This window comes from Pelobates fuscus, chromosome 2 (assembly GCF_036172605.1).
Source record: "Pelobates fuscus isolate aPelFus1 chromosome 2, aPelFus1.pri, whole genome shotgun sequence".
In the NCBI taxonomy this organism is placed as follows: domain Eukaryota; kingdom Metazoa; phylum Chordata; class Amphibia; order Anura; family Pelobatidae; genus Pelobates; species Pelobates fuscus.
In genome coordinates this window covers 341167067-341193771 of record NC_086318.1, presented here as the reverse complement: position 1 = coordinate 341193771, position 26705 = coordinate 341167067, and the positions used below count along the sequence as shown (strand labels likewise).

General features: G+C 41.1%; 1 protein-coding gene across 3 annotated transcripts in view; it reads left to right on the top strand.

The window, feature by feature from the left end:
• The first annotated feature begins 1134 nt into the window (after positions 1-1134).
• The window catches only part of FAXC (failed axon connections homolog, metaxin like GST domain containing), an 87668-nt gene continuing 62097 nt past the window's right edge, over positions 1135-26705 (top strand). For all 3 annotated transcript variants that reach the window (XM_063441329.1, XM_063441330.1, XM_063441328.1), the window contains exons 1-2: positions 1135-1584; positions 11399-11534. In XM_063441329.1, coding sequence (XP_063297399.1) covers positions 1322-1584; positions 11399-11534 — 399 coding nt within the window. In that variant the 5' untranslated portion in view covers positions 1135-1321. The remainder of the gene's footprint in view (positions 1585-11398; positions 11535-26705) is intronic.

Below are 26705 nucleotides of genomic sequence, written 5' to 3'. Positions count from 1 at the left end.
TTGGAGTGGGGGGGCGCTTGACAGAGGGGAAAGCTATAGTACCAGGAAAGGGAATTTGTTTTCCTGGCACTATAGTTTCCCGTTAACATTGTGAATTTGCTGTTCTAAAGGTAAAGTTTTAAAGGCCAACATCCAAGACAAAAAAGGTTACCTGTGCACTATCCAAAATCTCTATGCACATTTTAAGAAAGCTTTTTAATATCACTGCAATGGTCAATAAAGTGATAATGCTGTATCAAGGCAAACCTCTACGGTAAGTCTTCCGCTAATAAATCACCTTGCTGTTTTCAGCTAACATTAGACAGAAAAAGATGTGCCCTATTAAGGGTTAATTTGTTTGCAGGTGTTCATAGGAATTGCCATTTCTGTCTCTCTAGAGATTTTGCCTTTAAGCGGAAAGTAGCAAGATGAATAGTTACAACTGCCTTGGAGTGACAAGTGAGCTTACACTTTAATGGCTATTGCAGTGGCACTAACAGCCTGTTATTTAAAAGTGCTTGGGAATGTGGGATAACTTTTCTGTGTTTTTTTTCCATGTATATGGTATGGTGAATACTATAACCATTACTGACACCCAAGAGTAGTGAGAGTTGGAGTGCAGGGTTATATCAGGTCCACTGAACCCTAGGTTACAACTACAGTTCAGCCATATATTATTAAGCTATTACTTAAAATAATATCTAAAGACTCACTCTCTGATAGTAATTAAATTCTGCAGACATTTTCTCAGATATCCATTTTTACATCACAGTAATTTTTCTGGACACACTTTTCACATACACATAAAAGGTACCATAATATTAAATGTACTGCCTCCACGGGTAAAAGCACACACAGGAAAGGCATAGAGTGATGCCATCCAAAGCTGTGTCTCAGATAATAGTTATCCACTAGCCAGCATTTAAATCTTCCAGGGATAACATCTAGTCTGTTTTACAATAAAAGATTTAAGCAGATTGCCCCTTGTGTTGTGTGGGGAGAAGGAGGAGGGGAAGAAGGGATGGCTAAACACAGATCGCCTTGGGTACCACAGTGCAGACAACCCACAGCAGCCTGTGATGGAGAGAACTATTCTGATTGGCTCATCGCGTCAGCACAGAGAGGAAGTGAGTAGCAGGCATCAGAGGGGTGGAGAAGCAGCTCTGTGATGATGTCTATGATGCTGCAGCCTACACCTTCTAGTTCCCCCCTTCCACCCGCCGCCCCCCTGACACCCGCTCCCGGCTCCCTCGCTCCCCAGGGCTCCCAATAAACCTTCTGCCTCCCCTCTCCATCCCTCCTGCCCTTTAATGCCTTGGCACGGGGTGCAGAGCAGGAGGACATGCCCTGGGGTGTTGGTCTAGTCCCGTCCAGGTCGTGCGTGGTTGATCTGAGCCGGAACCAGAGCCTGTCCCTGTGCTGGTGTGCGGGGTCCGGCGAGCCTTTCTCCTTTTATGGGGACATCGTCGCTTTCCCTGTGCAGGATCCGGCCGGCGTTATGTCAGGGCTGGGGACAGACACCTGGTGGAAAAAGACGCTTTATCTGACCGGGGGGGCCCTGCTGGCCGCCGCTGCCTACCTCCTGCATGAGCTGCTGGCTATAAGGTGAGCTGGGCCCCATCACAGGCAGGGGGCTGATAATGTCCAGGAATAACAAGGACTCACACACCAAATCCCTGCTTTATCCACTGAATAAAACTGCAGGAGCCACCCTGCCCTACAGGCTTTGCTTGAAAGCGTTATACCTTGGATGTAAACACATTAACACACACTCGGTTTATTGTATGGAATTAGAGATGAGGGTGGGAAAAGAAAAACATATATACTCTGCCTTGCTGTGAAAATCAGCTAGAATGATCAAGTAATGAGTGATGCAGATTATATGTAAGATATATAGTCTTATCCTCTGTTTGGGATAGTGTTTAGAATCTAGAAAATAAAGACAAGCAAACTGGAATTTTATATCAAGACACAGGCTGGCATTGAGCATATGTCTGATTGTTATCCTTTAGGAAATCTAAGAGCATTCTGAATGTTAGGCCAAATATACATGAACTGGAAAGATTCGAGAACTCAATGTTCCTTTATTTACTATTGGGGGGAGGGGGGTTATTCACTAAACAGTGAGTTGCAGTTTAATTATAAGCAGATATATTGCAAAATCCAAGCCAGAAGGATCAATCTGTGGCTATTCTTGAGTTTGAGAATTTTTAAAACCATATTATTTTGGAGTATGTTTTTAAATCAGTCTTTTCAGTTCACTACTACTCTCTTAATAAATAAACCCCATAAGAACGTTTTATGTTAAACCATCAATTGTTGGGAATTTACCAGGAAATGAATTCACCAGGGAATTGACATTTTAAGACCAAAATAGCTGACCTTCACATTCAGACAACGAGAATTTTTCAATATGGTTGTTGTGGCATTATATTGCCAAATCCCTGGTGAATTCCTGACAATTCACAGTTTGGTAAATAACGTTCCCAGTGTTTTAGATGATTATTGGGTAAACCTGCTTGAACATAAAGGAATCCAGCATTTATACTATTCTATAAAAGATTTGTAAAGCATTTAAAATCACTTATAAATTGTTAGTTTTTAAAAAAATATTTTGCTCTTTTTTCTTTTAAAGATTTGCAGGGTTATTCACAGAATTTAAAGGGAATTTCAAAGTCAAAAACTCGAAAAATTCTCTAATTCAGTTGTGCTTCCATATTAGCTACTTCGTCCTGAAATTTGAAAGTCACATTGAATTCTCACTTTAGTGATTAATCCTGTTAGCAATTAAATATACAATCCAGTGTAGGCCAGGCACAGACAGGGCACACATTACATTGGAAGAGGAAAGGAAATAGAAAGATTGGATGACAGATGCAGAGGGCAGAGCTTAAAGCAGTGATTGCCAGGCATGGGAGGTAAAATACAGGGTAAAGGTAAATACAGTGGTGTGGATTTTTAAATTTTATTTTATTTTTAGACTTACCAAACATATTTTCATTAGATATCAAAGATAAGTGGAAATAATATAAAACATCTTGGCAATGGACAGTTCCATTTTAAGCAGGCCTAGAAGTGTTCTGGCATTCCTGAGGTGTTGAAAGTATAAACACAGGACAGCTGCTTAGCTCGGATATGTGTTCAAAGATATTTGGTACCCAAAGCAGCTGTATCATCATACAGAGTCAGGCAATGCAGCGCCGTGTAGAAGTCAGGGCAGGGCACACATATACATATCTAAAGAGAAAATGGCAGCATAGCAAGAGAAAGGGAGAGAAGAAAGACAGGAAGAAAACACACTGACACTCCAGCACCACATTCCAACATCACCATTGAGGACAGACAGCAAGTCCCCAACACACTCAGATTAGGCACTAGTGATTATTACTACCAGCAATTGCCTGATGGCACCCCCGACACAGAAAGTGTTTTGTTTTCTCTTCAGCCGCCACACCCCTTGTGTACCTCTCCTGCACCGCTCACCTCGTGGTCAGTTTCTCCAATTTCCCTCAGCCATTCATATATGTCTCCAATACCCTTCATCACACAGTTCATCACTCCGAGCCCCTTCACACATTGCCTGCCTCTCCAAACACTTGCCTATCGTTTGCATGCCTCTCCAGAGCCCCTCACTCTATCAAGTGACACACAGCTCAGTTCACCCCTTGAGTCTTTCCAACATTATCTCTACCCCTTGTATCTTTCTCAAGCTTCCTCGCATGTGTTTCTCCCGTACCTCTTACACCCTTAAGTGTCTTTCCAAACCCTTCCTTACCCCTTTAGTGCTTTTCCCGCCCTGTCTCCCCTTGTGTATGTTTCTAAGCTTCCTCAACCCCTTGTTGTCTCTCAAGCCCCTTTACCCCATATGTTTCCCTCCTGCCCTTATCCATACTTCACATGTGTCTCTCCGGTGGCTTGTTACAACTTAAACTGCACTCTGACACTTATAATGTTGCCACACTGGCTGGCGGGGAAATTATAGGAGTTATTAAACTGCTGCATGTCCAACTGTGCTAAATGTATGTTAAAGGTATGTAATGCTGGCAAAGTATCTTTGGGGTAGCTTTGCCAGATCTGTGCGTCTGCCTTTTGACCACTCTGTTTATAGAATGTGTGATGCTTTACTTCAATATGTTTACTAATGATAAGTATTATTTTAGCAACTAATGTATTTGTTTCACTTATCTGGGTTTATTATTGCTGATTTTGAATAGTCTGTCAATGTGAAATAGTTTCCGTCAAGAATATTTCCATAGCACTTTAATATTCCATATGCACGATATTAGAGAATTGTCATTATACACATATTTTAAAGTCGCATTATTGAGGCCTACAGCAGGTATGAAGTGCCTCATATTTCTCACTATAGAGAATAGAAGGGGCCTCAAACTGTCACAGACACTGAGCAGCGGTCCAAGCTCCCTATGTATAGTCAGGTTCTGTCTGTTATTTTACCATAATTATCACCGTTAGATACAAGCCACAATTAAGATAATGAATCTGTCTTATACTCTACTAAGTAAATCTGACATGAGCAGCTCCATAGTACTGGCTAAACAGAACACACTGATGTATAGTTCAATCATTAATGCAGAAGGGTAAGTCTCTACAGGGAGTGCAGAATTATTAGGCAAGTTGTATTTTTGAGGATTAATTTTATTATTGAACAACAACCATGTTCTCAATGAACCCAAAAAACTAATTAATATCAAAGCTGAATATTTTTGGAAGTAGTTTTTAGTTTGTTTTTAGTTATAGCTATTTTAGGGGGATATCTGTGTGTGCAGGTGACTATTACTGTGCATAATTATTAGGCAACTTAACAAAAAACAAATATATACCCATTTCAATTATTTATTTTTACCAGTGAAACCAATATAACATCTCAACATTCACAAATATACATTTCTGACATTCAAAAACATAACAAAAACAAATCAGTGACCAATATAGCCACCTTTCTTTGCAAGAACACTCAAAAGCCTGCCATCCATGGATTCTGTCAGTGTTTTGATCTGTTCACCATCAACATTGCATGCAGCAGCAACCACAGCCTCCCAGACACTGTTCAGAGAGGTGTACTGTTTTCCCTCCTTGTAAATCTCACATTTGTTGATGGACCACAGGTTCTCAATGGGGTTCAGATCAGGTGAACAAGGAGGCCATGTCATTAGATTTACTTCTTTTATACCCTTTCTTGCCAGCCACGCTGTGGAGTACTTGGACGCGTGTGATGGAGCATTGTCCTGCAAGAAAATCATGTTTTTCTTGAAGGATGCAGACTTCTTCCTGTACCACTGCTTGCAGAAGGTGTCTTCCAGAAACTGGGAGTTGAGCTTGACTCCATCCTCAACCCGAAAAGGCCCCACAAGCTCATCTTTGATGATACCAGCCCAAACCAGTACTCCACCTCCACCTTGCTGGCGTCTGAGTCGGACTGGAGCTCTCTGCCCTTTACCAATCCATCCATCTGGCCCATCAAGACTCACTCTCATTTCATCAGTCCATAAAACCTTAGAAAAATCAGTCTTGAGATATTTCTTGGCCCAGTCTTGACGTTTCAGATTGTGTGTCTTGTTCAGTGGTGGTCGTCTTCAGCCTTTCTTACCTTGGCCATGTCTCTGAGTATTGCACACCTTGTGCTTTCGGGCACTCCAGTGATGTTGCAGCTCTGAAATATGGCCAAATTGGTAGCAAGTGGCATCTTGGCAGCTGCACGCTTGACTTTTCTCAGTTCATGGGCAGTTATTTTGCGCCTTGGTTTCTCCACACGCTTCTTGCGACCCTGTTGACTATTTTGAATGAAACGCTTGATTGTTCAATGATCACGCTTCAGAAGCTTTACAATTTTAAGAGTGCTGCATCCCTCTGCAAGATATCTCACTATTTTTAACTTTTCTGAGCCTGTCAAGTCCTTCTTTTGACCCATTTCGCCAAAGGAAAGGAAGTTGCCTAATAATTATGCACACCTGATATAGGGTGTTGATGTCATTAGACCACACCCCTTCTCATTACAGAGATGCACATCACCTAATATGCTTAATTGGTAGTAGGCTTTCGAGCCTATACAGCTTGGAGTAAGACAACATGCATAAAGAGGATGATGTGGTCAAAATACTAATTTGCCTAATAATTCTGCACGCAGTGTACTTTAGGGAATACTTAAAACGTAAAATATAAATTTGACACTCTCATTGGCAGGCAATATTTCCTTAGATAACTTTGTAAATAGATACAATAAAATGGTTTATGCTGTTTGAAAAATGTCCACTATAAATCAACCAAGAACCTAGATTTACAAAAAACAAAAACCTTTTATGGGTTTTCACTGACTTGAAGAGTACTAGGACTCCAAGAGAAATAGACCCATTGTAGAATATTCCTTAAGTAAATCAATATATAAAATCTATATAATAGACTGCATTTTATTAGGTTAAAAGGCCTTCTTTCCTAGCTGTAAATGTTAGTATTTCAAGTCGCTATATGTAGTCATGTTAGAGGCCATTTACTTTAGACCTCAACTGAGGTCACTCCTTGAACTTTAACAAGAGTTGCTGATAAAAATAAAAGTGACAATTTAACACAAAATAATGCAAGAGTCATTTCAGGAAACCATTTTGAAATGTACTGGAGCTGTGACACAATTAAACTAACAGCTACAGCTTCAGACTGCAGAGGGTACTGTGATTGGTGCCTAGTGGACCCATGGTAACCTGTCAGAATGTTCACAAATAGTTTAATCACTGAACCATAAACACAACAGCGGGCCATAAGGATTTTGATGTTCATTTCATTATCAGCAGTCTTCACCAGCAGTATGAATTGCACAGCCTCTGTCCATGGTGCTGATATCAGAGTTAAAACTTGAAGTAACGACAGTCCAGTCACTATTCAAACACTTTATGTACATAGTACAGGTATTAGAGCTCTGTTAGGATTTGAATTGTGCTTTTCCCCCACCAGCAGAGTAGGTGAGGACAATATGTATTTTTATTAAACAGAACCCATTGTTCTGTATACTTGTGACTTCTCCAGTTCTTATTCAAACACTACAGTAATTGCTAGATCAGACATAGGCAACCTGCGGCACTCCGGATGTTTTGGACTACACCTCCCATGATGCTTTTCCAGTAGTATGGGCGTAAAAGCATTATGGGGGATGTAGAGAGAAAGACTGGAATGGGTTAACTAAACAGCGCACCCAATATCCGTCCAGGTACCCTAATATAGGCTGCTCTGCCAATGATAGGCAAAAGAGTGCCTTTTTAATTAAAGAGCAAAAATAGAACTATAATTTTATTAAATCCCGATTTGGGTAAGAAGCAAAAAAAGGTGTATAAATAAACAATGTGGGTATAAAGTGCAAAAACGAAAAAATAATAAGTTAAAATAACTGAAAGTATGGGTCTCTAATGTTGATGTATAAATTCAGACAGATATACTTGTATATACCTCATGGGTCGAAAAAAGGAGTACAATTATAGGTGGCTAGATTATTGGAATATTTGGGAAATACAGAACAGTGTGCCCCAGATTTGGTAATAGAGGTGTTCAGTATTGTGTAGCTTCAAAGCAGTTTGGGATACACGAGATAATATGTAGATATCCCCCTGTTCTGACTGAAATAGTCTCAGCTAGCTATCTCACAATTAACTGTCTATGAAGATACTGTCCTGAACCTAGCTAAAAATTTAGCTGAATAGTCCTCAATTAAATTACCCCGATCAACCTCCCATAGTTTCCTAAACAGCAGTGGTCCTAATCTAAAATAATCCACAGTAGTGGGAACTAGCCCAGTGGGAACTACTGTAGATTATTTTAGATTAGCTAGGTTCAGTACAGTATCTTCATAGACAGTTAATTGTGAGATAGCTAGCTGAGACTATTTCAGTCAGAACAGGGAGATATCTACATATTATCTCTTATATCCGAAACTGCTTTGAAGCTACACAATACTGAATACATCTTTTTGAGGTGGCTGAATGCCATTATAGAAGCTGGAGCAGGGACTATTCTGCTGGAACTGTTAATACTTATTCGAACCTAGCCGATACTCTGCTCTAGATACCATGAAAGAGCAATCTACTATGATTGGCATCCCGAGCATCCTATTGTAGGAGGGAGCTTATCCTTGCTGGTTTAGTCACCTATTTGGAATTAATCAGGTGTACTTATACCACATTAGGCTCCTTCTATATATTTTGCTTATCTACATGTGTAGAGGCATTGTAATACCCCTGCATACTGTCGAGCAAGCTATTCTCACGGCTTGCAGCATATATGAACCATTGGGATATTATCATCGGGGAATAATTTGCTGCAACCCCGTTTATTTTCACTGCTAGTTTCCCGATTGACCTATTACCAAATCTGTCACGCTGCTCTGTATTTCCCCAAATATTCCAATAATCTTGCCACCTCTAATTGTACTAATTTTTTCGACCCTTGAGGTATGTACAAGTATATCTGTCTGAATTTATACATCAAATTAGAGACCCTTACTTTCAGTTATTTATAACTTTACTTGCAGGATGCTCTGCACTACATATATACTTAGAAATCATACTGGTATATCCTCTTGACAGTATCCACTTTGCACTAGTCTCAGACTCAGACCGGCACTTTGTAGCAAACTTTGTTCCAACATTTCATCAAACCTGTCTCAGTTTGTACCACCACCTGCGTGGATAGTCAATTATGTGGATACCATCGATCTAAACACCAGCGGTTGGTCCTATTTTAACTACCGTATATACTGGAGTATAAGTTGAGTTTTTCAGCACATTTTTTGTGCTGAAAAACCCCAACTCGGCTTATACTCGAGTCAATGTCTGTATTATGGCAATTTACATTGCATTTTGCAATTTATATTTATATATTCCAGCCCCCAGTCTGTATTATGGCAATTTACATTTACATTGCCATAATACAGACTGGGGGCTGGAAGCGAGCTCTTACCTCTCCTGCAGCTCCTGTCAGCTCTCTCCTCCTCCGCGGCGGTCCGTTCAGCACCTCGGTCAGCTCCCAGTGTAAGTCTTGCGAGAGCCGCGGGGTCATAGTGCGGCTCTCGTGAGACTTACAGTGTGAGCTGACAGAGAAGCTGCACGGACCGGCACGGAGGAGGAGGGAGCTGACAGGAGCTGCAGGAGAGGTAAGTGCTCTCCGCCAGCCCCCCTCTCCCCCCCCCACTGAACCGCCAATGCCACTGGACCACCAGGGAAGGAGAGCCCCCCTCCCTGCCATGTATCAAGCAGGGAGGGGGGACGAAAAAAAATATATAATAATAAAATAAAATAATATTTATAAAATAAAAATAATATTAAAATAATAATTTAAAAATAAATAATAATAATTAATAATATAATACAATAAATATTAATAATAATAATTAATTAATAAAAACAATAATCAAAATGCCCACCCCCCACCAACACATACACAAACACACACTGCATCACACACACTCACACTTCATTCATATACACACACTGCACTCATATACACACACTGCACTCATACACACACTGCACTCACACACACACTGCATTCATACACACACTGCACTCACACACACACTGCACTCATACACACACTGCACTCATACACACACTGCATTCATACACACACTGCACTCATACACACACACTGCACTCATACACACACACTGCACACATACACACACACTGCACTCATACACACACACTGCATTCATACGCACACACTGCATTCATACACACACACTGCATTCATACACACACACTGCATTCATTATATACACACACTGTAAATAAATATTCAATTAACAATTTTTTTAGGATCTAATTTTATTTAGAAATTTACAAGTACAAGCTGCTGCATTTCCCACCCTAGTCTTATACACGAGTCAATAAGTTTTCCCAGTTTTTTGGGGTAAAATTAGGGGCCTCGGCTTATATTCGGGTCGGCTTATACTCGAGTATATACGGTAATTATTTTTCGTTTTTGCACTTTATACCCACATTCTTTATTTATACACCTTTTTTTGCTTCTTACCCAAATAGGGATTTAATAAAATTATAGGGTTTTTTTGCTCTTTAATTAAAAAAGGCACTCTTTTGCCTATCATTGGCAGAGCAGCCTTTTTTTAGGGTACCTGAATGGATATACGGTGCACTGTTTAGTTAACCCATTCCAGTCTTTCTCTCTATGATTTTTTTGGGTTATGTCCTAAGTACCCTATAACCATTTCAACTATGGTGAAAGTTCTCTCTTCTCTCACCATCGTTGAACTTTTTCCAATTATGGCGGATGTAGTCCATAACATCTTGAGTGCTGAAGGTTGCCTATCCATGTGACAGAGTGAGAGTATTTTAAATGAGGGATCCAAAACAAGCACGTGGCAGCAACAAATGATTGTGATAAAACAAACTGAAAAAGGAATGAAGTATACAATTATATTAACAATTACCATGACAGAAGGATGAGCAGTGTTCACTCTCTGACCTTGGAAGCGTTTAATGATATCCGTTAGAAAGCAAATATTCATGTACGTTCACATCACTTCAAGAGATGTGAGCACAAGCAAATACCAATCAGGATACAAAAATAAGTCTTTTTTGGTAAGTCTTTTAATGACTGAATACAAATCTAGAATGTTCATATCAGGGAATACTATCAATTGCTAGTTGGACTTTGATTAATTGATTACTGAACTGAAAGAAAACCTGAAACCCCTTTATCTGTTTCATTACTGAGTTAGGATACACCATTTGCACCCTTAGCATTGTTTTGCTGCTTCAAATTTCTGAAAAGCAAAATTATTTTAAAGGACCACTATAGTGCCTGGAAAACAAGCTTGTTTTCCTGGCACTATATAGTCCTTAGGTCCCCTCCACCCTCAGGGTCCCCCCCTGCTGGGCTGAAGGGGTTAAAACCCCTTCTGCCACTTACCTTAATCCAGAGCCGGGCTCCCTTGGCGCTGGTGACCTCCCCATCCCCTCCGACGTCAGGTCCTGAGTGGAGCCAAATGCGCATGCGCGGCCAGAGCTGCGCATGCGCGGCCAGAGCTGCGCGTGCATTCAAGCCGCCCATAGGAAAGCATTACTTAATGCTTTCCTTTGGACGTCAGCGTCATCTCAGTGTGATTTTCACACTGAGTATCGCAGAACCGGCCTCTAGTGACTGTCAGGAAGACCTTAGCTAGTCTGACCTTAAATTTGAAATCAACTTTGAATTGACCTTGAATTCTCAACTTTCATGACTAACCCTGTAACCCTCAATATCAGTAAAATCAACTTCAAAGTTAAAAATCTGTTTAGAAAGGAAGAATGTTTTGTATGCTTAATTGCCCATTCATAAGATATACAACACTGAGCTTTAGGTTTTTACTCATTTAATTACACCATACATATCCATATCAAATGTTTTGTATTTTTAACAGAAAAGAACAGGAAATTGATTCCAAAGATGCAATCATTCTCCATCAATTTTCACGGCCAAACAATGGGGTTCCAAGTTTATCTCCATTCTGTCTGAAAATGGAAACTTACTTACGAATGGCTGACTTACCATATCAGGTAAAATGTACATAATTGTATTTGTTTATTAAGAAGACAAGTTTATATTTGTTTCTCATTTGATTAAAGGCACAACCTAATCATCATCGTATTTTTGTCTTAACTGGAGGATTCCTCAATGCCTAAAGTCCAAAAACTTAAATTTGAGACGTGCTGGTTGCTCACGCAATGCCCTGAAAGTCTCTGAGTACTCAAGCATAGGTTGATTCAGCTGTCAAAAAAAACACAACACTCCTTTTGGTGATGATGAATTGACAGAGGCTCTCTGTGTTAATTATTTGATGCCCATATGGTCAGTGGCATTTTGACCTTGCCAAAATAGCTGCAGTGATTTGATGTGGCTAAATGATGTCTGGAGAACCTCTAAAGGGGAAGTAGCTAAAATCAAACAACCAATCAGGGACCATGGTTTAACTGTAACTGTAATACTGTTGAACCTTTTGGTGGCTTTCTAATAACAGTTATTTTGGTCATCATCATGAGAAAGAATCTGAGGGAGTCGAAACTTCGGATCTCCACCTGGATCACATTTTGTTTTTAAAAAATAAATAAATAAATATATATATATATATATATATATATATATATATATATACAGTCCAAAGAAAGGCCCATTTTGGGTACTATAATCCAAGAAAAGTGCTTAATTCAGTTAGTAAATGTGCAAAAGTAAAGTCGATGTTTCAGTCCCACTGAGAGACTTTTTCTTTTGCTGTTAAATGAGCTGCTAATGTGAAAATTATGAATAATTTAAGCTGAAATGTAAACAAAGGCACTTTTCAGGTGTAGAATCATACTGCTACTGGCTCCTTCCCAGTGATTTTGTTAAATTCTTGCATGACTCATACTGTTAGTGACTGCCTTTCTCTAACCTACTATTGATTAGAGTATGTCCACTGTTAATCTATATACATCCAGGATAATTAAAGGGATAATATAGGGCTAGGAATACAACTCTGTTAATATATTAATAATATGTATGGAAGATTTGTTAAGCGTAACCCAATTTCAGAATAGAACCAGTTAAGAAATACAATATTGAACTATTTTAATGCCCAGGCAAACATACAGCAAATGGTATCAAGATTGTGGGACCAAAAATACACAATATATCAAGCATATTCTTGACCACACGCATAGAACATGTGGAGATCCACAGTTATCTGTTGTTGAAAGTCGTGGGTACCATTAACCTTGCAAGTCTGGAGGGCATTGGTGGCCTTTACAGTACACACTTGGAGTAGGAAAAGGTGATTTTCTTTTCCTTTCAAAAAAATGACTAGCCAATCAGGACCCAGGGGTTTCTGCTAGGGTCTGGGTCTAGGGGCTTCTAATATGGTAGTTCTGTTTGGGCTTTGGTTTTTCTGCTTTAGATGGACCATACAGGACTTGCTTTAGCACTCGCCACTTTATTGGATCATACCCTGCAGTTACTTGCACTTGGTATGCTAAGGACATTCCATTGTTTTCTGGACTGTGCACCAAGTACTAGCGTTCTGCCATGCACATAAGGATTTTAAACTTGGTCCTGGACTAAATTATTGATTCACTGCACACTCTGCTCTTTCTTACAACCATGTATAGCATCTCCTTGGATAAATTCGGGCTCCTCGCTATTTTGGCTGTGCAAAGTTTATTTTTCTTGTTTAATCAACTTCCTATTTGTCATCATCTGTGGAATAGGCTCACAAAATAGCAAAAAAATTATGCAGGGAAGGGGGGCAGAGCCAGCACTCAGCCCGATCAGTCGCATGCCTGCAGCTCTCCAACGATCGGACGCCCTAAAACCCCAAAAACCTACCAAACCAGCTGCCTACTGCTTTGCAAGAAGCATTACAGCACCCCATCACCAATGGGGAAGAAAACAAAAAAACTGCGACCGTATCGGCCGCGGCAATCCGCCGATATCGGTGAACTATTCCGGAGGCCGCATGGTGCAGCAGGGCCTAAGATGGCGGCCGACATGGACAAATACTCCGACAGCACGGATGATTTCCCGCTACACTGTCCGGAGGCTCTAGAATACCGAGAGCTGGCAAATACAAGCCAGCCGACTGGGGGCCACCCGGTGACCACGGAGATACTCACCTCGCTCCTCTCAGGTTTGCGCCAGTCTTTATCGACAGAGATATCCCAAGTGAGAGAGGATGTCAGAGAGTTTACCACCGTTGAACAACTCACCCAAGCTCACACAACCCAGGTGGCAGACCTCCAGACACAGGTGAGGGAACTCACCACAGCCCAGACTGCACTGTCCCACCAATTAGCTGCCATGGAGGACAAATGCAGATGGAAACACATTAAAATCCGAGGTATAGCTGACTTGCTGACCCCGGCAGAGCTACCTCACTTTCTCCGCAGGCTGTTTGCAACCCTGCTGCCCACCAAGCAAGCAAAAGGGATACAGCTAGAGGGCATGTTTTGTTTACCCAAGCCGCCACAACTCACTGGCACCGCTACTGGGGACCTCCTTGTCAAACTACTGAATGGGCAAGACAAAACTGCGCTAATGGGCGCCATTAAAGGGAAAAATCCCTATAGCTTCGAGGGCATGGACATAACATTTTACGCTGACCTATCCCGCACCACTCTGCAATGGCAGAAATCCCTTCGACCACTGACGACTGCACTGGCGGCCAGAGGGACGACGTACCGCTGGGGACCAGCTCATGTACTTATAGTACAACACCAGGACACTGAATACAGAGTCAACGCTATAACAGAGATGGACACTGTAATGGCAAAACTGGGCCTACATAACCCCCCTCCAGCCACAGCAACATGGGACCCAGCCAACATTGTACCATTTATTCCGTATCAGGGGGCGCACAGAGGAAGGAAAATCCGTGAACCACCACCGCCTGTCTAACAAGACTCACAAGTTTAATATGTTTTGCTTAATATGTTTATGTTTACCCTTGGTTTTACATTCTTGTATCTTACATTACAACTACCGGGATTGCCCGGAAAGCTGGCTCCAATATATCAACCACCCCCCCCAACTCCAAACAGCACACGGCTGGCTTTAACTCACTGACGAGGAGTTGTATTATACGCCGTCCTGGGCACTACGCTCCTGATTAAATACCTATGTTGGTCTAGGCCAGGTCACGGCCCATCTCAAACCTAACCTACCGACCCCTATGACGGCCAATTACAGTAATTTTCACGCACCTGAACTAGCATGGGTACAATTCCCCTACCCCAAGATAGTACACTCTCTAGAAGCGGTAATTGATAAAGTACGCTCCTACAGCGCCCGCCGCGGCACCACCACCCTCGATAACGCCACCAACCAGGTGGAACTAGAGGTTTTATATAAGTTCCTGCTGATCACACTTTTAGAACGTTGCCTAAAATTGCTCTTTATAAATAAATCCCACTGTGTCATTGATGTGGTCTTAAACAACTGCAGTGCTCAGACAGATAGTTGATAGTTACGTTAATCATGCTCTGCTTCATATAACAAGAAAAAATAGCGGTCTGAGACTCTGTTATGTTTGCTAATGAGATGCACAGACATATCATCTCTTGTGTTTATGCTTGTTGTAGATAACATAATTTTTTTATGTGAAACTCTAAAATGAAATCTTCAATGCAGTAGTTTTCTCAAGATGGATAACTGTTTCAACGAGGATTGGGATACTGCCTTTTGGTAGTTTAGTTTTAAAATAGATCTGACTGGGAGATACCATAAAAAATAAGGACACCCTTGCCACCTAATTTCCATGCATCAGATAAATCTATAAGGCGAAGCAATAGAACGTAGCTAATGCACTTTCTATTTTGTCTATGAATTATAAATGATGCTGTAGTATGAAACAGGGAATGGCTTAGACTAAGAAGAAAACAACAAAAAATTCCAGGAGATATTTGTGTGAAATTAAAGCTTTTACGGAAAAAAAGCTATTGTGCTACACATCAGTGGTAACTAACTTGAACTAAATCTTCACAATGACAATGGGATCTGTAGCAAAATCAGAAGAGTCAAATGTTAGCTACCTTTAATTTTTGAAGTGGCATTGAACCCTGTGATGTGTTTGCTTTATTGGAAAGACCTCCCCAAGTGGACAGAACTGCTTACATGGTGGCCATTGGAGCAGGAGAGAGAGGGGAATGGAATATACTTTCCTGAAGTTCTTCTTGGTGATGCCATCATCCAGTTTAGCAGTCTCCATCCTACTTCCTGCTTCATCCTCCACATTGCAATTTCACACATGATAAAGTACAAAATAGAAGGATATCCTCTGGGGTCCTTTACAAATCAATAAAAAAAATCATAGGAGTCCATTGTAGGTGATGTCTAATGGGAAATGGCCAGGTGCATTAGAACAGAGCTGTTTGAAGCTCTTCGTTTACACATTTTTGTAAAAATCTGCATATATATGTTATATTTTCTGGTTGTATTGGAATTTCAATAAAATGTAAACTTGATCTCTATGAATTTGTCATAAATATTATATCTTTTTGAAATCTAAACAGTGATAGTACCTTATATTGGACATTTCTGAGGTTATCTGTTAGCTTTAGAATGTTTGACTATGTATTTGCTGATGATCTATTATCGTCTTTAATTCTTTGTACACTTACTAAAAGGCAAAGCAGACAAATACATCTTCCAGCAACCAAGTACTGAACTCAAATATCTTGTATAAATGAGGATAAATAACCATACCTTGATTTTCTATGTCACCTTGGACTTGGCTTTGGGCGGACAGTTTTTATTTAATCAGGCATAGGTCATTTTTGCACTTACTTGTCCGTTGTAATAAAAATTACTGTTTATATCATGGGTCGTCAACCTGGTCCCTACCGCCCACTAGTGGGCGTTTCAGGATTCCAGGTGGGCGGTAGGGATTTTCAATTTTTTTTTTTATAAATTGGGCAGGCGGGCGGGCGCGAGCCGGCGGTACCACTGTGACTGGGTACCGCCATCACCACTTGCGGCCCCGGCGGCAAACCGCCGGGGCCGCATATGGAGGGGTCCATCGGGTGGCCCATGCTGTCAGGGCCACCCGATGGATGTGGATTGTGAGGGGGCCCGGTCAGCGCTGGGCGCTTTAACAGCGCGACCGGGCCCCCTGTGATGACATCAAATCTGCTGGGAGGAAGTGATTCCCCGGTCACTCCTCCCAGCATACAGAGAGCCGCGCGGGAGGAAGGAGGAGGAGGGAGTCAGAGTTGGAACTCTGACTCCCATGCACCTGAGCCACCACTGGACCCCAGGGAAAGTCACCCTCCTGCACCTTAAAGGTAGGAAACAGGAGGGTGACTTAAATATAATGTGTGTTTGTTTGTGTATGTGTCTTTGTATGTATGTCTTGTGTGTGTCTTATGTAAGTGTCTTGTGTGTGTATGTCTGTATACATGTGTCTTGTCTTTGTATGTATGTCTTGTGTGTGTCTTATGTGTGTGTGTATGTCTGTATATATGTGTGTCTTGTCTCTGTATGTATGTCTTGTGTGTGTCTTATGTATGTGTCTTGTGTGTATGTCTGTATACATGTGTCTTGTGTTTGTATGTATGTCTTGTGTGTGTGTCTGTATGTGTGTCTTATGTATGTGTCTTGTGTGTGTGTGTATGTCTGTATATATGTGTGTCTTGTCTTTGTATGTATGTCCTGTGTGTGTCTTATGTATGTGTCTTGTGTGTGTGTGTGTGTATGTCTGTATACATGTGTCTTGTCTTTGTATGTATGTCTTGTTTGTGTCTGTGTGTATGTCTGTATATATGTGTGTCTTGTCTTTGTATGTATGTTGTGTGTGTGTCTTTGTATGCATGTCTTGTGTGTGTGTTTGTATGTATGTTTTGTGTGTGTGTGTGTTTGTATGTATGTTTTGTGTGTGTGTGTGTGTCTTTGTATGTATGTCTTGTGTGTGTGTGTCTTTGTATGTATGTCTTGTGTGTGTGTGTCTTTGTATGTATGTCTTGTGTGTGTGTGTGTCTTTATATGTATGTCTTTGTGTGTGTGTGTCTTTGTATGTATGTCTTTGTATGTGTCGTGTGTGTGTGTCTGTCTGTATATATGTGTGTATGTATGTGTCGTGTGTGTGTCTGTCTGTATATATGTGTGTATGTATGTGTGTCTGTTTCTTGTGTCTGTCTGTATGTGTATGTGTCTTTGTATGTATGTCTTTGTGTGTGTGTGTGTGTGTGTGTGTGTGTGCCTGTCTGTCTGTATGTGTGTCTGTATGTATGTGTGCCAGTCTGTTATAGTGGGATACCTAGCTCAGCCTTCCTACTGGGCATTGCTATAAGGAAGGTTAAAAAAAAGGGGGAAAAAAGGTGGGGAGGGGAATTGAGGAGGGAGAAGAGGGGAGCTGACGCACAGATGAGAAATCATATTATGCGCAAACAGAGAAGTCGTCTGAATATCACCGAAAGAGGAGACCTTCGTTTGTTCCTTACAACCTCAAGGATCTCATTAATCACTAGTAAAGGTAATTTCAATTTACTTTATTGTTTTCTCATTAAACTTTTTATAAAGTTAAAAACATTATAAACATGCATTAATTGCAAATAAAAAGATAAATGTACGTACATTTATTTTTTTTAAAACACCCTCCTTTCGAAAAAAATATTCCGCACTTGCGCGAAAACTGGTGGGCGGTAAGGAAATTTTTTCAACCAAAAAGATGCATTAGTGGGCGGTAGTTAGAAAAAGGTTGACTACCACTGGTTTATATAGTTGTATGTTCTTCCTAAAGGTAATTCAAAGCACTTAGTTCGCAGACATAACTGCATAGGCAGCTGATAAATAGATGTAATTGTCAATCTCACTAGTAGATACTCGTTTTATTTACTGGGAGGATAAAATGTTTAGTTAATCCTCCCAGGAGTCAAACACGCGGAGTTTTGTTATCCAGTGAGTTTGTTAACCCATTAAGATACATTACTGGCCATCAAAAAGATCTTAGTTATGTCCCCTGGTTCAGATCTTCTGCTGATTATTGTGTCAAGTTGGTGTGTGAATGAGGATGGCAAGGGTTATAATAGAGTTTAGTAGGCAATATGAATTAACTGTTTTTTTGTCACTAGGAATTCAAAGAGATCAAGTTTGAAGCAGATCAACATATAGGGTCACAAATACTGCTTCTTACACATATTACTGCAGAAAAGATTGCATTATGGTTTCCCCTCAGATTACATGGGGATGCAAAGCTTAATATACAGCAGGTCGGCCTATCTCATTCTGGATGTTTAGGACATATTTGTCTGCAAAGAGTGCCCTTGGCCCTGGACCACAAAAAGTGCCTGTGCTGAAATCAGTTGGACTGCAGTATCAAGTGTACTAACAGAACCAAACTAATCGTTCTGAGCATGTCTCTTATATATGTGAATAGCAAGAAGGAATCCGTGGATTCATATTTTATGATTAGAAAAGCACAGTGGGGACTGGCTAGGGTCTCTTAAAGGATTACTCCAACCACCAGGACCTGTCTGCTTTAAGAAGTGGTCATAGTTGTAGGAGTCAGTATGTGTAGTGTTTCTGCTTGAAACTCTGCACATACTGAGAAATTTGCTCTTTTGTGTGGGTTTCTTGCACCCCCAGCACACATGACACAGGCAACCTGGAACTTTGTTCTGGACTGCCTAATGTCAATTCCGTGCATTATTTACGACTGATGTCCGCATGCAATCGGTAATCAGATTTTTCACTTGCAGGCTGAGCTCAAAGTTCATCTGCAAGTGAAGCCCTCTTCTACACCTCCCTTCGCATACATTACATACAGGTTACTTTGTCTGTGCTACCCGCAACCTCCTATTCATATGCACAGTAATGTTTTGTTGAGTAATGCTGAGATGGCAGGGACACTCTCTTTCTCCAAACCAGTGCATTTAGCTAGTGGTTCTGGTACTTAGAGTGCCCCTTTATTATTTATAAATAGCTACTGGCTGCTGGTCCAAATTGTTCTGTACAAAATAAAATATATAGTAAATAAACCACAACATCCCCAGTATTCAGTTAATGGATGAAATCATTAGTCATTATGCAGTAGAAATGTTTGTATCTTTCCATTTTTACTGCCAAGTATTTTTGTCTCAAGTGAAAGCCCTTGTGGTTGTATTATTCACGCACTACTACTTTATTATGGTATTTTCCTTGCATGTAGAAACAGTTTTCTGCTAAATGCGGAGGAAACTGTAACCTGCAGCAGAATGTAATAAAACACAACTATACAACTTTAAATATATATATATATTAAGCCAGGTACATGTGATGTTCTATTTTGAAAGGATTGTCTAACTCAAAACATTAGGATTAGAGAGATAAATAAATTAGAGCAAATTTTATTTTTCAGATGGATGTTCCATTGAGGGTATTCTTTTTATTTTATTTTATTTTTTTATGGGCATACACATATACTTTACTGTCCAGTAATTAATTTTCATATCAGACATAATCATTACACAAGTTGTCTGGATAATACTGGAGAGTAATACAAAACACAAATACACCACATATAAGCTGTTAATTATTAAATGACAATTTTGAGCAAGGTACTTGTGGGAGCATCTGAGAAGACTATAAATCCTAATGACATATAAATCATAGTCTGCTTTTATCTGTATCGTTAGGGGGTAGCCTGGTCCTTTATAATTTGTCCAATAAGCTCAACCATTTTTTAAAATCTAATTTTCAAATGAATTGGAGATTTCCATCTTCATCTTTAATTGGAAAAGAAGCTGTTACTTAATCATAGTCCAACAAGGCACCATAGGGAATTTCCAATATATTGCCACCAATGTTTTGGCGTCCATCAATATATGAATAACTAAAACAGTGAGGTGCCTAAATATGTTTAATATTTAGATGTAGTAGAAAAGCTCCTGGACTAAAATACATTTTAGTATGTTATTTTTTTTTGTATTTTAGTTGCCAACATTCTCCAAAGTAATTGCATTGGTTGACAGTCCCACCAGAGTGGTAGATGTCTCCAAATAATCCAGATAGATGTTGAAGCCGTGGGTTTCACACCTCCAACGTCTATCTGGACCATCTGGAGACATCTTAGCTAATCTACTTGGCACCATATACCATCTATTTAGAAGTTTATAATGTATTTCATTTAAATTAAGACAATGTATGTTTTTATAGATCATAGTCAGGGAACTTTTCCATTCATCATAACTTGCTTTAATATTCAAATCTAATTCACATTTGTTTATAATGGGACAGATATAATTTTCTGGATTTCCTGCAATCAATTCTGCACATCCTGGAACAATTTTTTTTAACAATGGAATTTTTAAAAAGCTTATCAAACAAATGGGTCGGACTAATACTCCTACTCATCAAGTCATTTTTCATTCTTAAGTAAGAGAAAACCTCATTATTGGGAAGATTGCACTTTTCTTGTAATTGGGCAAAGGGGATTACAGCCCCGTCAGCTATTAAGTCTGATGTTCCATGGATACCCCTGGATTTCCATTGTATAATATTTAAATCAACTATATCATTGGAAAGTATCTCAATTGGGGCTCCTAAGGCTATTCTGTTAATTAAACCAAATCTTTTCTTTAACTTTATCAGTGTACCTGCTATATCTTTCACGATAGGTTTCTGAGAAATATTCAGTTTAATCAAAGGAAAGTTCGTCCAAAATATATGAAGTATGTTATATGATCTCATCTCTGTTTTTTCAATAAGATAAAAAAAATTATGTAAACGAGCAACAAATATGGGGATTCAGTTACACCACATGATCATATTATGTTAAGTTCACCACTTTGTCTCAGTGCCCCAATATAGGTTGGTCCTTCACTAATTTTAACATTGGAGATTAACATGTTAACTGGAATAATTACTGCTCAAACTGCTTCCAGAGATTCTTCTCAATGTATGCTTTCCTGTGGTCACATCTAAAGGGGCACCTAGAGTGGATGGGTGGGGTGTTCAGCCCAATAAGAAAGATAACCCTGAAATAGTACAGATCAGGAGACAAACTACTTGTGGAATGACCTTCAGTCATTCAAATGAAAAAAACATTTAAATCTTGATGATCCGATGTCCAAATATTTCAAATACCAGGAGCAGGTTGTGAAAGATTCCTGTCGAGAGGAGTAGGATAATGGACCTATATTCCAAGACAGTGAGGTTGAATCGGAGTGTTGTCTTCCCAAGTCAGAAAGCCATGGTAACTTTTCTATTATAATGATCGGCAAGAGAATGCCACACACTTCCACTTTTTCTGGCCGCATCGGTTAGCCTCAAGGTCACTTTAGGTGCAATAATTCTTCACTTGAAGTTTTAAAACATTTGGCTAATTGGCAGGCTCATCACATCTGCAGTTCTCAGAGTATTTTATTTAATTTTTATTGTCCCCGTGAGTGGAGAGAACTGCAATGGTTAGAAAGATAGTCAGGTTCAAATCCTGAAAGAATGGACTTACACCTAGGAAATGATAACAGAGATTAATAGAGAGTTCAAGAGATTCCAGCTCTAGTTGTAGAAAGGGACACTCCAGACCCCTGAAGTGCTATAGCTTGCTGAAAAGTTTTGTTTGTGAAGAGTGTGTCTGCTTTATTTAATTTTGCAAAAAGTACATATTTCAATAGATATACAGTGGAACCTCAGAACTTGAACGGTCCCTTACGTGAACAATTTGGTAGTCGAACAACATTTTTGAGAAAAATGTCTTGGTTCACGAACGATCCTCTGTTCCTGAACAGATAATGCCACAAACATGTTCAGTTTTAAAGATATGTCTCACTTTAGACACATTTTAAATACCAGAAGAACAATTATATATCCCCATCCAAACAATATCTCTTCTCCTTTCCACTTATGCCATCAACTCTCATCATTACACGTAAAGTGAAGTAACATTTTCTTTTTTTTATTTACTGTACATTGTGTTTATTTATTTTTTTATTTATGATTTTATGCATGTAAGGTATTATTTTTGTATTTTTTTTTAAATCTTTATTTTTGTTGTGCGGGAGGTTACAGACATATCAACAGACGCCACAACAGCGTATCTCAGGAGTCACATAGGTTAGACAGTGGCGTGGTAATTTGCACATTTTTTTTATATTTGTAAGCTTAGCTAAACATTTATTCCAACAAAGTGAGTTTTAGTGTAAATAGAAAACATATAGGTTATTGACACACGTTTAGTTAAGGACCCAGAATCTGCTCGCGTTTGCAGCCACGGTTAGCTATATATTAAATGGCGTCCAAAGACATCCGTGTGGCTAGGCTAACTAGCTCTGCATCAGGTTTGGGAGCAACAAGACAATCCTGCATCGCCTTTATGCCATGCTATTCAATAGAGGGCTCGTGTGGATCCGCTCGACTAATGCCCTTTTTCGGCAGGTTATTTATTCTGAATAAACTAGTGGCATGGTTGTGGCTGAGACAGTGATTCCAGCATGTCTGAGAGCTGGACTCATGCATGTGTGCTCAAAATTAGGGTGCTATTTCTGCTAGGCTTATGAAACACCATCTCATACGTTGCAAGTATTAGCTAATATAGTACATCCTATGACTGAGTTACTGCACTATTTCCTTTGGTGTAGATTATATTACCCAAACCTAAGCAGACACATAGTGGGGTATTTAATGGCAGGCTGCTGATCACAGGTTAATCCTGCTGAGAAAGGTTATGGGCACTTGTGCAAGTTGAAGCGATGCAAGAAAGGGAAAGTGCTTATGAAATCATATAACATGGCTAGGCTGGTACATACAAAATTAAAGCAAAAGTATGAACTATGTACACGCTAATTGTGGTATCTGGGCCTTATTCTGCTGACTGTTACAAAGTCCCTTGAAGAGGTTAATTGTATAAAGATGGCCCCAGCTCCACATGTCACTCGGGTGGATCTCTTTCAGCCTATGCTGACTGTACTATGCTATACCGGACTGTCCAGCATGGTGGAGACCTGCCAGGCGGCGGCTCTCTTGTTTGGTGGGGAGACGCCTGGCCCCGGACAGCCTGTGGAGCAGCTCAAAGGTGGCTGCGGCGGTTTCTCCATGTAGCCCAGGAGAGGTGGTGGTACGTTGGGGTTCGGTACTTCCCGGCAGCGGTGGGTAGAACGTCTATCCGCGACTCGCTGTCTCATCCGGTTGCGGTGTTTCCACGGCTTTCGTCGCTTTAGTGTAGTTGGGTTAGTGTGGGGTAGCTGTCGGCCCACAGGAGGCCTCCCAGGCTGCTCCTTATTGCATACTCGGTCTTCCCTATCGGGCTCCTGTATGGCCTTTGCTTGCTTTGCACGGTTTAGCAGCATGGCCCAAAACTTGTCAAATATGGCTCCCAGAGTGTCCGTTACATTGGCCTCAGGGCCTGCTGAGACAGGTTGTGGCAGTGTCAGACCTCGTGTTGTGGAGCCTGGTGCTTCCGCCATCTTAAGTGACTCCTTTCCCGAGTGGCTTGGGAGTTTCGCAGGGCTCATAGAAGCGTCTGTGACTGAGGCAGCTTGGGTCCTTGAGGACCGGGATAACCTCCACCGGTCCAAGGGGGCGAGGTGATTTGGGAGTGCTCCCTTGTCAGCCAGAGAACCGGGAGAGCGTCCGTCTCTCCTCGGCTCCCACCCGCACAGGCCGCAGGTCTCGATTTGGTCCGCCCAGCACCGTAGAGCCATGTGTCGGGTATCTCCAGTTGCAGTGCAGTCTCCTTGTCACGAATATTGCGTTTAGCAGTCGATGTGATCGGGTGGTCGGGCGTTAAACCCAGAATTTTGGCTTCAGACTCAGGAGCTCTCAACATGCACGTCTAGTCTGCTTGGTAGTCAGGCTCCGCCCCCTGTAAGGTATTATTAAACTGTTAAATTTGTGTAAATTTTTGGGGTCTGGAATTAATTAATCAAATTAATTTGCATGGGAAATGTTGATTACGTTCTCGAACAAAGCGGAACTCGAACAGCCTTCTGGAACGGATTTGAGTTCTGAGATCCACTGTAGACAATTTTACAAACTAACCTTGTTACACCCACTTGGCTTTCAAACAGACAACCGGTCATGTTACTTCCTGGTTTGGTTAGCTCAGTAGAGCTAAACTTCAGAGGCAGCAATTGTTCAGAGCGCCTGCAAAGACTTCTGTTTGAGCTGCATTGGGAAGTCTGTAATTGGACAGCCACATAAAGTCTGGGTGGGGTTAGATGGGGAGTGATTGAAAAGGTAGAATTGCAGCTTTTGCAAGCTGTTTTAGAAACACCTCAATTAAAAATGTATAATTAATGCAAGTTTTCATTTGGGGTATATCTATTCAACAGTGATTTTGTATTTATTTTGTATTTGGGCAATGGAGAGTAACTACATCATTGAAACTTCTTGACACTGTTTTTCACTCTTCCTCTAAATAAAGATAAAAATATGAATTGGAACTGCAGTGTGCTTCTAGTGTCCAAGAAATTGGAAAATATTTAACCCCCTTAAGAGAAAAGGGTGCAATGTTGATGGAGGACTATAGAACAATTCATCTTGCAAAGAAGTTGTAATTTTATAACATGACAGGAGGCTTCGTATTTGCTTAAGTCTCTCTTTACTAGAACTCCACAGCAGCACAGAAAACAACCAATCAGAAAAAAGTTAGGTACTATAAAACTCCCCTCCGCATGCATCATTTCCTCTTTCTTTGCTGCTCCGCACCAGTACAGGTCAGAGTACCTCTGCCTCCTGCTAATATTAGTGGGTGGCTGTATGGTTTTTATTATATTTTCAGTGTTTCACTTGTTTATGTGTTTTCACTTTATTCTCCTCTGCATATTGCTCTGGGGCTTGTGGGGAGTTTGTTTATTTTGGCTTCATTTTCATCTCCCTGGGGATTCTTTCCCTCTCTGCCCCCTTTAATTTTCCCTTCTCTGTTCCCCTGGACCTCATTCCTCCGGTCGGCGGGGTTCTGTGTTATTGCTCACACCCGCCGGCCGGAGGCTTTCACGTGGCCGCCTGCTGCCTGCCTTGTCTGCGGACCGCATGGCCGCAAGGGGAAGAGGGGACTTCGTCCTACCCCACCTGTAGTTTTCTTCTTCTCCGGTCGCGGTGTTGTGGTACCGCCGACCGGAGGCTTTGCACATGGCCGCCTGCTTGCAGGTCCGCAAGGGGAAGAGGGGGCATTCGCTGCCCCACCTGCGGTTTTTCTCCTCCTCCGGTCGCGGTGTTAGGGTACCGCCGACCGGAGGCTTTACACGTGGCCGCCGGTTTGCAGGTCCGGTCGCGGTGTTATGATGCCGCCGACCGGAATCTCGGCATGTGGTTGCCTTCCCTGGCCGGCTCTATACGCGGCCGCATGTGTCCGCCGGGGGAGGAGAGAGCAATTACAACCCGCTCGCCCCCCCCGACCCCTCTCCTCACGGTCATACCGGTTTCTCGTCTAACCTGATTGTTAGCTCTCCTTTCTATGTATATCTCACAAATTACTGTGTTTGTTACATGGGCCTTAGTGGCATTTTCTATCTGAGAGTGATGTGTGTTTGTTTGGCACATATACACAGATGCTGTGAATTTTGCTGCCAGGTGTATGGCACGGATTACTGTGGGTTTTTTGCTGACCGTGTAATTCACAGATCACTGTATGTTTTACTGACAGTGTATTTCTAGATTTAGTATTTCTACCGTGTGTATGCAGTTTGCTGTGTGTCTGACTGACGCTGTATATCTCAGACTTCGTTTTACTGACAGTGTATATGACAGATGCTTTGAGTTTTTGCTGACAGTGCATTTCTCAGTCCGCTGTGTTTACTGACAGTGTATTTCAGGATTTGTTTTTTTTTTTTTTTTTTTCTGACTGGGTATGTCGCCGTTGCTGCGCGTTTGACTGACAGTGTATTTCTAGATTTCGTTTCTGACAGCGTATGTCTCAGTTGCTGTGTGTTTGCTGTCAGTGTGAATCACAGATCGCTGTGAGTTTGCTGGCAGTGTATTTCTCAGATCACCGAGAATTTTGGACAGTGCATGTCGCCTATTTCTGCGCGTATCACGGAGTTCTGCGAGTTACAGGCTCTGTACATGTGTAGACAGTGCCAGTTAGCTCTCGGATTCGTTTGCTTCTCAGTATATATTTTTTCTGGTCCAGCTATGAGGTCTCAGATGGGACTGCTCGGGTATGAATTATCTGTCCGTGGCATGTATAGTATGGCTATCAGTCCTGGCTCTGTCTCAAACTGGTACGGGAGGCCAGTCTACGCTGATGCGGTACAATTTTATCAGGTTCTCGGGGGAATTCATTAATC